Source organism: Mirounga angustirostris, unplaced genomic scaffold (assembly GCF_029215605.1).
Source record: "Mirounga angustirostris isolate CCGP_5_RB_7025 unplaced genomic scaffold, mMirAng1.0.hap1 SCAF_6, whole genome shotgun sequence".
Taxonomy (NCBI): Eukaryota; Metazoa; Chordata; class Mammalia; order Carnivora; family Phocidae; genus Mirounga; species Mirounga angustirostris.
The window spans coordinates 120,644,526-120,658,781 of NW_026991714.1; the positions used below are offsets into that span (position 1 = coordinate 120,644,526).

A 14,256-nucleotide genomic window follows, 5' to 3' on the forward strand; every position below is an offset into this window, starting at 1 on the left:
CAACTGGCAATCCATGCACTACTTGTCAATATCAGTTTGGGGGAAATTTTATGGATTTAATCTCTCCCCAGCCCTCACTTCCAGAGATAATTAATCAAAAGCTAGTTGTATTCAGATTCAGTGCCTAGAAAAAGGTAACTGATGTCTATACCGTCAGCTCTCACCTCTAAAACTCCCACTCAGATTTTAGGTTATTTTCTAAGATGGACTTGGATAGGGAGCATCAAAATGAAAAGAGGAACTGTTGGAAAAAGAAGGGCTCTCCTACCAAATGCAGCCTCCCTGTTCTATCCCCTCAGCATAAAAATAAGCACATAGAGAAATTCCAGAAAGCAGATTCCTCTTTTTCTCTACCAAACTAATCCCACCTTGCAGTGCCTCTTCATTTTATCAAAACAAACTTTAGAATGGAAAGAAATACACCTTAATATTAAAATCTTCCATTCCTAAAGGACCCCTGTGAAAATTTGTGAAGATTCTCTCTCATGAAAAACTCTCATACACACAATTTCCAAGTTTCATGGACCTCCCCTGAACTGTCAAGGTTAAAAATCCTTGCTGTAGCCTAGAGAATCATGTGCTTCTCAATAACCCTATCTCCTTCTTCATGGATGGGAGCCACCCCAAACGTCACATCTGAAATGTAAAGAACAACAAAATGAAGTTCCAATTGCACCTGATGCTTTAAACTACCTCTGTCAAATTTCGGTTCTGCCATTTTTCAGCAATGCTCAAAAGATTTGTTTCATTTCCTTGACTACCCCAACTGGGTCTTATCCAAAGCCCTCCTCTCTCCTTCCTTTCTTCTCTTCTTTTTCAGCTGAGCTTAGAAGCTTATAGCCAAATCAATTTGTAAGTGAAGGAAAATGTTTGCCTGAGAACAAAAGCCCCCAGTGAACACTCACCCTCACCACCCCTTTCCAAATCAAGATGTTCAGGACACTGCCAACCGATGTGGCCGTGGGCTGGATCAGAAAACAAGAACAGAATAAGGACACTCCATTCAACCTTTTTTTGTCTGGGGCACTTCCTGGGTCTTTCACTGGTATTTAACACCAAGACACAAGGCTCATTTTTCATTAAAGTTGCAAGACTTTCACTCTGCCCAGTTTCAAATGGTGTAATTGATCTGCATTGTCTTCTTAAATAACCCATCTGAAGGACACTGCAGCTTTAAATATTTCAGTGCTAGCTAGCAAATAGACTCCATTGCAATATGGCTCTGAAGGTCGCGTCCTATTGTCTCTTTGCTCTAGAAGAAAACAATGTCTAAGTCCTTCTTCTAGGTAACATAGGAAGGGTCACCCCTAGAATTTCCACTCTTCCAACTCGTTCCCTGAAGGAGTTCGGGAGTTTGCTGGAATCTCACACTCATAATTTTCCCAGCAGGGGCAATATGCTGATTGCTATTAATGATGCCAGCACCTCAGCGAGACATAAACACATGTGTTCACATTAGTTTAATTGAGCATATGCAACTGTCTGAAATAGCACCACTCAAGGGCTGTTAACCTCTTTAAGAGTAGGCCCAGCGTAGTTTGGGAGTGGATGGCTTTCAGGAGGCACTCTGAACCCAGGATTGCATAACCTGAAATGTGTAGCTACTTAAAATGACAGGAATCTCAGCCTACTCATCCTGGGACCAACCCAGCACCTTGCCATACACTTGCACCTTTGTCAAAGAAGGTCAATATAAGAGGCACGCACACGGTGAAGGAAAAATATACCAAAAGAAAAAGGCCCTTTTCTATCTTATCAGGGTGCTTAAATATGATTCCTCAAACAGTCACAATGTTCCCCCAACCTTGTCCCCGGCACTGGAACAGCCCTGGTGAAATGGAGGCTTTCGAAGCGGACAGGGGGGCTGGACATCGCTGCCTTTTTTAAAGAACAAGAATCAATGGACGATTAAATAGCAGGGAAGAAGGGGCAAAGGGAGCGGGGTAGAAGGAAGGTGTGTGCAGGTGCACTGGAGCATTACCTGAAATGGCAACAGATTGTTACCATTATCCGTCCGGAAAGCGTTATCCTCCATCCAGGACTTGGAGGTGAGCGGGGCCGCGCGGGGGAACTTGGGCGGCGCGATCACATTGCTGGAGAAGGGCTTTTTGAGTGGTGAGATGGGGTTGAGCGGTGAGGGCACCCCGACGCCCACGCCCACGCCCACGCCGACCGCCCGGCGAGGGTCCCGTCCCGCCTGCAGGCCGCCCCACGGGTTGGACGGCGCGCTCCAGGCGGCGTTCACACTCTGGTGCGTGTTCCAGCTGGACGAGGCGGACGAAGCGGCGGCTGCGGCCGCGGCGGCTACTGCAGCCGAGGACGAGGACGGCTTGCTGGTCATGATGGGCTGGTGGCCGTACGCCGCGGCGGCACTCCTCTGCGCGTAGGGCGCCTGGCTGGGGCTGGCGGGCGAGCGGCGCTGCTGCGGGGGCTGCGCCTGCGGGGGCTGCGCGGGCTGCGCGGGCTGCGGCGCCGGCGGCGGCGGCTGCTGGTGGTGCTGGGTCTGCGCCAGGCCGAGCTGCGGAGAGAAGGTGCCTCCGAAGACTGGGTTGACGTGGTGCGGGAAGTTCTGGAAGAGCATGGTCCCGTTGACTGGGGTGATCCCCTGGAAGAAGCTGTCCTCCACCGCGTTCGTGGTGCCCGTGGACCAGGTGCTGCCGAAGGACGGCGACAGCGACGCGCCCGGCGCCGCGGGCTCCTGCGGCGGCGGCGGCTGCTGAGGGGGCTGGTGGAAACTCAAGCCCGGCAGGAGCGGCGATTCCATCTGCATCTTGTCGGGGCCGTTGGGGGCCGGCGGGGCCGCGGCGGGGCTGAGGGCCGGCACTGCGCTGCTGTCCTCCGGCTTGGGGGTCTCTGAGGAGAGGGGCGTGGACGGGGCTTCGGCTGCGCTGGGTTCGGGCTGGGGCTGCTGCTGCTGCCGCTGCTGCTGGGGCTGGGGCTGGGTTTTGCTTTTGTCCATCAGTAAATCATCCTGCATGGTTTGCGCAGCTGAAACGGGAAAAAAGAGAGACGCGTTATTGTCAATGTGATCGTTAATGCCCCTCGCTAAAGCTGGCGGGTGTTTTCCTTGCGAAAATCCAGTGCCACCGCTACTAGCCAATTGCAATGCAAATCCATAATCTCCCATTTAGAAGAACAGGTCGGGCTGGGGATGGGGCGGGGGGAGGGGGCTCGTGCAAGGTCTCTAAAAATACTGTGAGAGCGTCTTCACCCTTTCTGATGTCTTGGTTCCTTTTCTGTATTAGTGAGAGATGTGCTTATAAGACAGAAAGACAGCAATTTCGCCACGTCTCTTTTCCCTTCACCGGAACTCAGAGCGTTCACCCTGCAATGAGAAACTGATTCTGGTTCCTGTTTTTTCCCAAGCACCACCCTCCCCAGTTATTTGCATACGTCAATAAATACTGCTGCGTCCTTCAGCAAGGTTAAAAAGACACGGCACACGACCCTTTCTTCCCCTTTCCGTGCTCGGCACTTTAAAGAAACAGCAGTCTTATCCCTCTTGATTAGCAAACTGCCTTCTTGCGTTGATAATTGTTTCATTTAGCAGCAGCGAACCACGAGGGAGGAAATCCTTGGCATTTGTTAGGAGGAGGACTCAGCTGCACAATCATTCTCTGGCCTCCCAGTAGCTGCAAGCTACTCCATTTTGTTAGGAGACATTAAAAACAAAACAAAACAACAAAAAAACCCCACCGTTTTTAAAGAGGTAAAAATCTACTGAAACGTTTGTAAGCGCTTGCTTCTTGTTACACTCTAAGGATTAGGTTTTTCTGCTTATTCTCCAATCTCCTTGTCTCCAATTCTGCCATACAAGAAATTTCTTAGCTTCTCAGTGGTTCAGGTCTCAACAGGAGCCTGAAAATTTCTCTGCAGCGTGGAGAAATGTTCTGGTTGGATTTGAGGTCAGAGAGAGCGAAAGACAGAGACAGACTGACTGTGAGATGGGGTGGGGGCGGAGCTTTAAAAAAAAAAATCCCCCTGAGATTTAAGTAGAAAATCAAGATACTTTTGGGGTTGCCAGATTTTCATTTTTGAATCCTCCTGATGCTGCCTTGGTCACAAGACTTTGGCAAATTTAGAATCCATTCTCTTATCACTGGTATTAGCAATGAAAGATTATGGTTTGAAGACCCTGAATTACCATATGCTAGCAAAAGTGTTAAAAATAGCATAGTACAAAGTCCCAAATTCTCATACATTGTAATTATAGTGCACTGCCATCACTGCTTCATTTAGCCATATAAGGAGCGTATGGTATTTTCCATCTCTCATAGAAGGCCTATATTCACCTCTGCCATACAGCCTGTTTTCTCATTCAAGGATAAAAACAGTAATCCTTCAAAATCAGGAGATTTCCATACACATAGTTATCACTGAGTTAGTTTGTCCTTTAGAACATGTTAATTGTTTTAAATATATGAATATTACAGTGCTGAGACCCTAAAAACAAATATTTTGAGATGTTAAAGGAGGATATGACCAAACATATAATTATTTTTAGACGATGATTCAGTATGATCACAACAAAGTTGTTAATATATTTAATGCAGTTACTTAATTAACTCAGATACTTGGAGAAGCATCTTTCCCAGAACACTTGTGAAAGGACGTTCAGAATCACACAGAAGCTCTGCCTTTGGACAACCTCATGATAACTGTCATAAAATAAATGTATTGGAAAATGGAGATGCCATCACTCTTAACTACTAGGCAAAATATGTCAGATCAAGAAATGGGATTAAAGTAGTACTATTTTATTAAAGACTATCTTTAAAATGGTTAATCTTTAATTTTAAAGTTTCATACACAAAATAGTGGGCTCAAGGAAATGCTTCATAGCCACCTCACTCTCTTCTCTTCCCTCCCCTCTAACCCCCCCCCAAACCCAGCCCAATATACCTCACAAGTTGCCAGCTACTACCAATAAAACCTACATATTGATTTTATGTTCCTCAGTTCCCTTGGTCTAAAACAATGGCTTTGATTAGTATTGTAAAATATGACACAAAGAGGCAAGCAAAGCTTGTATTCACAACAGCACAAAGTTCTATCGCTGCCGAAGGAAATGGTCATAGAAAGAGACATTTTCATACTTGGTTTAAGCAGTGCTGCAGTAAACCATTATAATCTGGGATCTGAGTTGCTTCCAGTGGGCTAGAATTATCTTTACAATAGCCATATCATCATGGCTGAAATATGCATTTGATTATTATTTTAATATCACTCAGCTTTCCCAATGCTTGTATCGATGCTTTTTGTTAATGCCTTCAGTTTAGACTACATGCTCTTGATGGAAAAATTAATGCTACACTATAGCAAAAAAACTAAAAAGTAAGCTGGACTCAATCTTTTATGAAGGCTATAATTAATATATTTACTGAATTTAAAAAATTTTATCATACCAGGAACACCCATTTCTCTTCTCAACACTCCTTAAAGAGATAAATTTCACTTTCTGCATAAATTCACTCTGTCAAGGTCAAGACCCATCTTTAATAAATAAGACCCTTTTAAACAAAAGGAAAGCAATAGATTAAAATAACATTTACGAAGTTAAAATGCAATGTCTCTCGGTAACTGCTTGTATAGTTTGTTTGGGTGTGTTTCTTTTTTTCTTTTTTCTTTTTTCTTTTTTCTTATTTACAGCGAAGTCCGAGAAATAGATACCTCCTTCCCCTCCCCCATCACACACACAATAGATCTTCCTTTACATGCAATCACCCAATCTCAAGTAACAAATTCTTAGTAGCAGTTACCTTTGAGTGTCCAGTTTTTAAGGATCGATAAAATTAAAAAAGTGTACAGTATTTATTTTCTTCTTTCAGGTTGATTATGTGACCGCTCTGGCAAAAGCACTTTGACAACTGTAAGAAGAGAGGGCATGCGCACACAGGGAACTGTGGGGGCTGAAGTCCTTCACTAGGTACTCTGCCTGACTTAAGCACGTTCAGCCAAGGAAAGGAGGAAGCCTCGCAAATACTGATTCCAAGGGGAAGAGGTTGTGCCCGGATTACATTATATTTTCCTACCAATCTGAATCACGAATTGTTGAAATGAAAAGGGAGAAAAATAAACTGGTTTGTCAACTTGATTTAGGAATCCAGGTTCAAAGAGAAACTGGATTGAAGGACTCAAAATGAATAAACCCAGCAGAGCTACCTTAAATGGTATTAGAATGGTAATGACTGGGTAGCCAGCAATAGGAACCCTACCGGAGCAAAAAGAGATTGGGTAGGGAGGGATTAGAAAAGGAGGGAGGACTACCAGGAAAAGATAAATACTTAAAATCTGATCATTCTTTAAAGAAACATTTTTAGTACTATAGAATGAAAAATACCGCAATATTAAATGTGATATTAACCATGGAGATCAGGTAAAAAATAGGTTTCAGTCACAAATTTCTGACATCTTATCCACCAAGATTTCTTTGTATTTGAGTTTTCAGTGAAGGCATAAATCACTTAAGATTCTACTTGATATGCTCTGAATCAACTCACCTCCTTATTTTACTTGTCAAAATGAAAGTTTACTTTGCATTATTCATACAATGATCAATCAAATAAAATTCAACTCTTTTAAGCTAAAATAATATTTGGTGAAATATTAAAAAATAATTTGACATTTAATGTTTCATTGCATAGGACAGTGACTTCTTTATTCAACATAAAAAGTAAATACGGTTTCTATTTTTCAAAAAAAAATTTTTTCATTGTGTATTTTTCCTTTCTTAACCTCATGACCCCAAGACTGGAATCTCACAACATATTAGCATCAACCCTTATTATCCACAGCTTCTGAGAGCAATAGTTCAACTACCAGTTTGTTCACATAGGCAGAAGATATTTCTTTTTTTTTTTAAGATTTTATTTATTTATTTGACAGAGAGACAGCATAAGCAGGGGGAATGGCAGGCAGAGGGAGAGGGAGAAGCAGGCTCCCCACAGAGCAAGGGAAGCTGGATGAGGGACTTGATCCCAGGACCCCGGGATCACGACCCAAGCAGAAGGCAGTTGCCCAACCAACTGAGCCACCCAGGTGCCCGAAGATATTATTGTTTGTGGGATTTGGTTCAATGCCACTCACCCAAGGGGTTCAGAGTAAATGTCGGTTGATGACTATGCTGATTGAACTGGGAACCAAAAAATGTTAAGAATCATTTAAAACTGTCCTAATTCTCTATTTCCTTTCTTTGCCAATTAGAATTAAAGTATTACCAGAGACTACCAATTTGCAGTGTTAGTGGTCTTTTTTCTAGTTATGTCTAAGGAAAAAACCAAAATAATTTAAGAGGAAAAAAAAACTATTGTGAATCAACCTATGAAACGCTCTTTTTAAAAGAACTAAATGGCCTTCTTATTCCTACTATGAACTTATTTTATATTCCCCATTTTTTCTCTTCCTCTGCTCTCCTAAGGAAAGCTTCACTTCTGCCAATGTGCTGTACTTACCATTTGCATTCCGGAGTCTGTCAGGATCACTCAAGGTTAATCTTATTCCTGAAGATTTCCCTAACCTACCAAACTTCCATATTTTCAAATACATCAATTAGGTTAAAAAAAAAAAAGTTCCCTCATAAAATCCTTACAAAGACTTGTTTTTAAAGAATAGATTTTTAAAATTATTTGTAATTAGGGCACCTGGGTAGCTCAGTCGATTAAACATCTGCCTTCGGCTCAGGTCATAATCCCAGGGTCCTGAGATCAAGTCCCGTGTCGGGATCCCTGCTCAGCGGGGAGTCTGCTTCTCCCTTGCCCTCTGCTGCTGCTCCCCCTGCTCCTGCTCTCTCTCTCTCTCAAATAAATATTTAAAAATAAATAAAATTATTTATAATTAATATGTCAAGATTTTATTGGTAGAAATTCTTAAGTTATTCAGGTGTGCTTGAAAGCAGTTTACTTGGGCATTTATTTATCCACCTGACCCCAAGTGCAGGTCTAATAATAATTCATACAATAGAGAAAAATAAACTTTGGCCCTGACCCATGATAAATGGCAATCAGTAATTACCACTGCCCATACTTAATGTAATTTTATTGTATTTGAAAATGAAGTAATTTCTGCTCTTCCTTTCCTAAAATGAGCATTCAAATCTAAAAAGAAAATGACTCAGGGCACCTGGGTGGCTCAGTCAGTTAAGCGCCTGCCTTCGGCTCAGGTCATGATCCCAGGGCTCTGGGATCGAGCCCCGAGTTGGGCTCCCTGCTCAATGGGGAGTCTGCTTCTCCTTCTGTTCCTCCCCCACCTCGTGCTCTCTCTCTCTCAAATAAATAAAATCTTTTAAAAAAGTAAAAAAGAACAAGAAAATGACTCAAACATAACTACCAAGGTGTAAATAAATGTCAAGCAAACAACAAATTACAGGATGACCCCCAACAAGGATAAAGACCTCTACTGAAATCCTGTTTTTTATTTAACCAGAAAGGAAGAACTTTCTAAAATTTTGTCTTCAGGTCACAGAGTTTAACCTTATATCCCTTTGAATAGTCATGGAAAGCTGTAAAAATAGAGACTGCAGAGTTAACTCATTGGGATATACATGGGTCAAATAATACATCTTTCTAGGCTTCCATTCCTTCCCTAATTATATCTCTAGCACAGTGTTTATGACTCCTGGGTAATTGGTGGTTGCTCCATAGATGTTTGCTGAATGAATGAATAGATGAATAAATAAATGAATGGATAGATGAAATACAGTTTTTGATTATCTAAAACAGCCAAGTTTTGAATAAGTATAAAATTATTCTCCATTTAGAAGAGCAATTACTTTTTCTTCAGCTGCATGAATGGATATGAAAGGGAGTGGTATAAAACAGAAAGCCATTTTTGGTGGGGAGCACTATATGTAGATCATTTGATTATCATCATGAAATTGCACTAATTGACCAGGGAACTTTGTTCTCATCTAAGACTTTACAGTCTAATAAAGACACCCCCACCCCCGAAACTGCTTAAGTTCACAATAGCACCTAGAGCTAAATCCAGTGGATGTTTTGTCAGTCTTTATCTTGCTTGATCTTGCAGCAACACTGACATAGCTGACCAACCTTTAGATATACTTTTCCCTTTGCTTCCTTTCATGCTGTCCTTTCTTGTTTTTTGTTTTTGTTTTTCACATTTGGGGTTATGTGCCCTCTGACATGCTGTTGCTCTCTCTCCTTAGCTTTCAGTCTTCTTTGCTGACTTTAAATATTCCTCAGGACTCTATCCTAGGCTATTTTCTCACCTCACTCTATGTGAGTCACTTTCCCAACTAAGGAGAGGACCAGGCCTATCATATTGATAGCTATGTTCCCAACATCTTATCACTGTGCCTAGCACCTAAGAAGTACGTATTCAGTAAATACTTGTTGGATTAAAGTTACCTTTATGTGCAAAGGGCCAAGAATGCCAAGGCAATCTAGATGGTAAAAAATAAAGCTAGAGGACTTACACTACTAGATATGAGGACCTATTATAAAGCTATAGTAATTAGGCTGTGGTTATTGGCACAAGGATAAGCAAATAGACACAGGGAAAAAATTAAAAGTCCATAAACAGATCCAAATATGCATGATCACCAGATTTATGAAAATAGTAACACTATAATAGTGAAAGGATTTTTTTTTTCAATAAAGGATACTGAAGTCAACTGAATATCCACACAGCAAAAAAAAGACTTTCACCCTTGCCACACAATACACAAAAATCAATTCCAGATGGATTGTAGGTCTAAATATAAAAGGTAAACAATAAAGCCTTTAAAAGAACATAGGAGAATATTTTCATGACATTGGCAATAGGCAACAAATTTTCAACAGGTCACAAAACCATTAACCATAAAGGAAAAATTTAATAAACTAAACAAATTAAATTAAGAACACCTGTTCACCAAAGGACAGAATTAAGAGTGAAAACTCATAGAATGGAGAGAAATATATCAGTATGTACATTTTTCAACAAAAGACTTGTAATCAGAATATATAAAGGACCCTTATAAATTAATAGGAAACATCCTAAAGAAAAAGACAAGTGACTTCAAAGATATTCAAATGCTCAAAAACATATGGGGAAAAAAAGCATATGATCACCTCACTAATCATCAAAGAAATATAAAATAAAACCAAAAATGCTAAATTGGAAAAGGCAGATAATACCATATATTAGCAAAGATGTGGGAGCAACTCATTCTCAAACACTGCTGGTGGAAGAATAATATATACAACCACATTACAAAACTATTTAGCAAGATCTATTAAAGCAAACATTCAGGGGCGCTTGGGTGGTGCAGTCAGTTGAGCATCCGACTCAGTTTGGGCTCAGGTCTGTCTCAGGTTGTGATCTTGGGGTGGTGGGATCAAGCCCCATGGCGTGCTCTTGCTTATACTCTCTCTCCCTCTCCCTCTGCCCCTCCCTGTTCCTGCATGTGTGGGCACATGCGTACATGCACGTGCTCTCTCTCTATCTCAAATAAATTTTTAAAAAGCAACATTCATACACCTTATGACCCAGCAATTCTGCATCTAGATAGGTACGTATCCAAAATGCAAACATGTTCACCAAAAGACATATTCAAAGCAGCATTAATCAGAAATAGCCTATACCTGGAAACAATCCAAATATCCATCCACAATTAAATGGATAAGTAAATTTGTGGTAGATTCATATAATGGAATATCATAAGGCAAAGATAATGAAGAGATTCTTACTCTATAGAACAACATAGATGAACTGCATGAATACAATGCTGAGTGAAGCCTCACAGAGCAGAGGACATATTATATGATTTGATTTATATAAAGTTCTAATAAAACTAATTTATGGGTTAGAATTCACCATAGTGGTTAGCTCTGCAGAGAAATAACGATTGGCAGGGGACTTATAAAAGGGGACTGCAGGGATGCTGGTGATATACTCTATTTCTTAAACTAGATGCTATTACACAGGTGTATTTACTTTGAAATTTCAGAAAACTGGACACTTATAATTTATGCACTTTTCTGCATTTTTGTTATATTTCCATTAAATTTCTAAAACTTACATATATATTTGTAAAGACTATCTTCTGTAAGATAAAGAGAAAAAATAGCACAATCTGGCCAAGTTAAAAGAGGAGCCCTAAGTCTAGGTCATGAAGCTAGAGAAATAAATGGGGGGCTCCCTAAATGCCAAGCCTGTGTTATGGGCACTACATGCAAAGATGAAAAAAGCCAAAGTCCCTGGACTTGAAATACCTTGCAACCTAAGGAGGTAAAAAATAATTGTGGTCAACTATGGTAAATTAGATATCCCCTAGGTAACCTAGAAAGCTTTTAAGATTGTTAAAGCCTAAGGCAATTTACAAATAGGAAATCCACATCCTCTGAGCGAGGATCTATTAAACAATTCTAGATCAGACTAAGTTTAAGAACACAAGAGAAAAAGGAGCAAAAAAGGAACCAGGTGAGTCAAATGTGGTTTGGTGGGCAATCTGGAGAGCACTTGGAGTTCTTCGTGTTTCTTGCCTCTCCATTAGCTTTGAGATCATTCAGTCATTCAACAATTTTATGAAAGGCCTCCTAGCCACAAAGCAGCAATTCTAAAACTTCACCTGCTTTTTTTATTGACCTTCTCTCTAACTTGTAAGAGAAAACTGAGGCTATTAGACAGTAATGCCCTCAATTTCTCAGCTGCCTATCAGCAGAATCCGCCCCCCCCCCCTTACAAACTTATCTGTAATCCCCACCATACTTCCTTCCCCTCTATCTCAGAGGAAGCTGAGTTCCCCTACAGGTCCATAATTAATCACTCCATCTATAGTCTAGAGCTCATTCCTTCTACTTTCCTTGAGACCTAGCTCATTAGTTAATTATTCCCAGCATTCTCCTTCCCATTCCAGACAGGCAGTTTGAAAGAAACCTCTAGGTCCTAGCTCTATTTTCATTTCCAGTTGACTCCCAAACTTAACTGCATGTGGTTTCTGCCCCTACTATCCTGCTAAAAGTGCTCTTGCTTCTGATCTTACTAAAGTCACCAATGACCAACACTTCTCAATTCTTATTTTATTTGCCATTCATCCTTCATAGAACACATGGTAAGCAGAATTCTAAGATGGCCCTCCAAGATTCCAGGCTAGAAAGACAACAGGAACCTTAGTCCTGTAACTGCAATTCTGCCAACAAGACAAAGCTTGAAAGCAGATTTGACAATCTGAACAGAGAACCCAGTCATACTGCATCACACTTCTGATCCCTAAAACTGTTAAGTCATAAATGAGTGTTGTTTTAAGCCATTAAGCTTGGGGTAATTTGTTACACAGCAGTAGCCACCTAACACAACACTATTCTATTTTCTTTGAAGGCACTGCTTTCCTGGTTCTTCTAAAGTTTCTTTGGTCTCCGGGCTACTAAACAGAGCTTCCCCTAGGGCTCTCCTAATTCTACACTCTCCCTGAACAATGTTATATTCATGAACTGGGAAACTGAGTTCACTGCCATCTAGGTTTCCAGAGCAAATCTTTTTGCTAAGCTCCAAACCACTGTTTAACTAACAACTTCTCTGAGGATCCTTCTCCCACATGTGCTTCTGCCTTTATTTCTGGTCTACTTATCTTTATCCTACTTAATGGGACTACCACCCATCTAGTCACTCAAGTTAGGAATCTGGACATGGTTTTGTCTTTTCCCTTCTCTATCACTTAGGAACAAGTCCAATTGGGCACTAAAACTTAATTCAGCCTCCTAAATTTGGCCTGACATCCCCTCCTCTTCATTTGCAGCCAGTTTTACAGTTCACCTGGACTATGGCGGTAATACCCCAATGTCTCTCATCTAGTACCCTTTCAAATGTGGCCTCCACACTAAAGCCCAAGTAATCATTCAAATACAGTTTTACTATGGTATGCCACTTCCTAAAACTTTTAAATAATTTTTTCCCTGCCAAGAGGATAAAATACAAAATTAACTCTTCTTCTACTCTTCTTCCCAGCCATACCTAACTACGACAGTCCCTGAATGAACTATGCTCTTCTACTATAATGCCTCTGCACATATTACTTCTGCCTGAAATACCTTTCTACCTCTTGATAACCTACTCTTACTCACCCAGTAGAACCTAGTTCAAATGTCACCTCTTTGAAGCTTTCCCTGGCCACGTAAGCTGAATTGTCCATTCCCTCCTTTACATCCCCTGTATTACAAACACACCTCTATTACAATATTCTTCATACTTTTTTTTTTTTAAGATTTTATTTATTTGTCACAGAGAGAGAGCACAAACACAGGCAGAGGGAGAAGCAGGCTCCCCACTGAGCAAGGAGCCTAATGTGAGACTCGATCCAAGAGACTCAATCCGTAAGACTTGATCCCAAGACCCCAGGCTCATGTCCTGAGCCGAAGGCAGACGCCTAACTGACTGAGCCACCCACGTGTCCCTACATTCTTCATTCTTTGGTGTAATTATCTGTTTATACACCTACCTTTCCTAGAAAAGCTCCAGGATCAGGACTCTATTCATCTTTGTAACCCAGGCACTGGGCCTAAACTTAGAGATAAAAGTTTGCTGGATAAAAGTTTGTTGACCAGGGCGCCTGGGTGGCTCAGTTGGTTAAGCGACTGCCTTCGGCTCAGGTCATGATCCTGGAGTCCCAGGATCGAGTCCCGCATCGGGCTCCCTGCTCGGCAGGGAGCCTGCTTCTCCCTCTGACCCTCCCCTCTCTCATGTGCTCTCTCTCTCTCTGTCTCAAATAAATAAATAAAATCTTAAAAAAAAAAAAAAAAAAGTTTGTTGACCAAATCAAAGAACAAGGTTTTTACCTCAAATTATAGAGACTGAGAGCACTTCTTTAATGTTAGGTGAAGAGAAATTCTTTTGCCATTAAAAGTATTTCAAAGACATTATGTTTAATGACGCTATATTTAATGTTTAATGAAGATATTCCATATCTTGGTGGAATTAATCTACTCTTTCTCCTATCACAGGACATTTAATTTGTTTTTTAATTTTGTTTTAATTTTCACTATTTTCCAAACTCAGTGTTTCTTCAAGCCATATTTCTAAAGAAAAAGTTACTTGGTTGAAAGGCATAACCTTAAGGCCTTAGATACATATTAACAAATTGTTTTTAAAAGGTTGCAGCAGGGGCGCCTGAGGGGCTCAGTTGGTTAAGCAGCTGCCCTCCGCTCAGATCATGAACCCAGGGTCCTGGGATCGCGTGCAGCATAGGGCTCCTTGCTCAGCGGGAAGTCTGCTTCTCCCTCTCCCTTTGCCCCGCCCCTACTTGGGAGCACTGCTCTCTCT

At 41.2% G+C, this 14,256-nt stretch overlaps 1 protein-coding gene across 9 annotated transcripts in view; it reads right to left on the reverse strand.

Moving 5' to 3' along the window:
* The window catches only part of CPEB3 (cytoplasmic polyadenylation element binding protein 3), a 202,846-nt gene that overhangs the window by 165,855 nt on the left and 22,735 nt on the right, over window positions 1-14,256 (reverse strand). For 7 of the 9 annotated variants that reach the window (XM_064595022.1, XM_045878420.3, XM_045878417.3 and 4 more), the window contains one exon: window positions 1,982-2,988. In XM_064595022.1, the coding sequence (XP_064451092.1) occupies window positions 1,982-2,977 (996 nt within the window). In that variant the 5' untranslated portion in view covers window positions 2,978-2,988. Of the gene's footprint in view, window positions 1-1,981; window positions 2,989-3,211; window positions 3,326-5,759; window positions 7,621-14,256 lie in introns of those variants that run through there. The other 2 variants (XM_045878416.3, XM_045878419.3) reach the window with 2 other exon arrangements.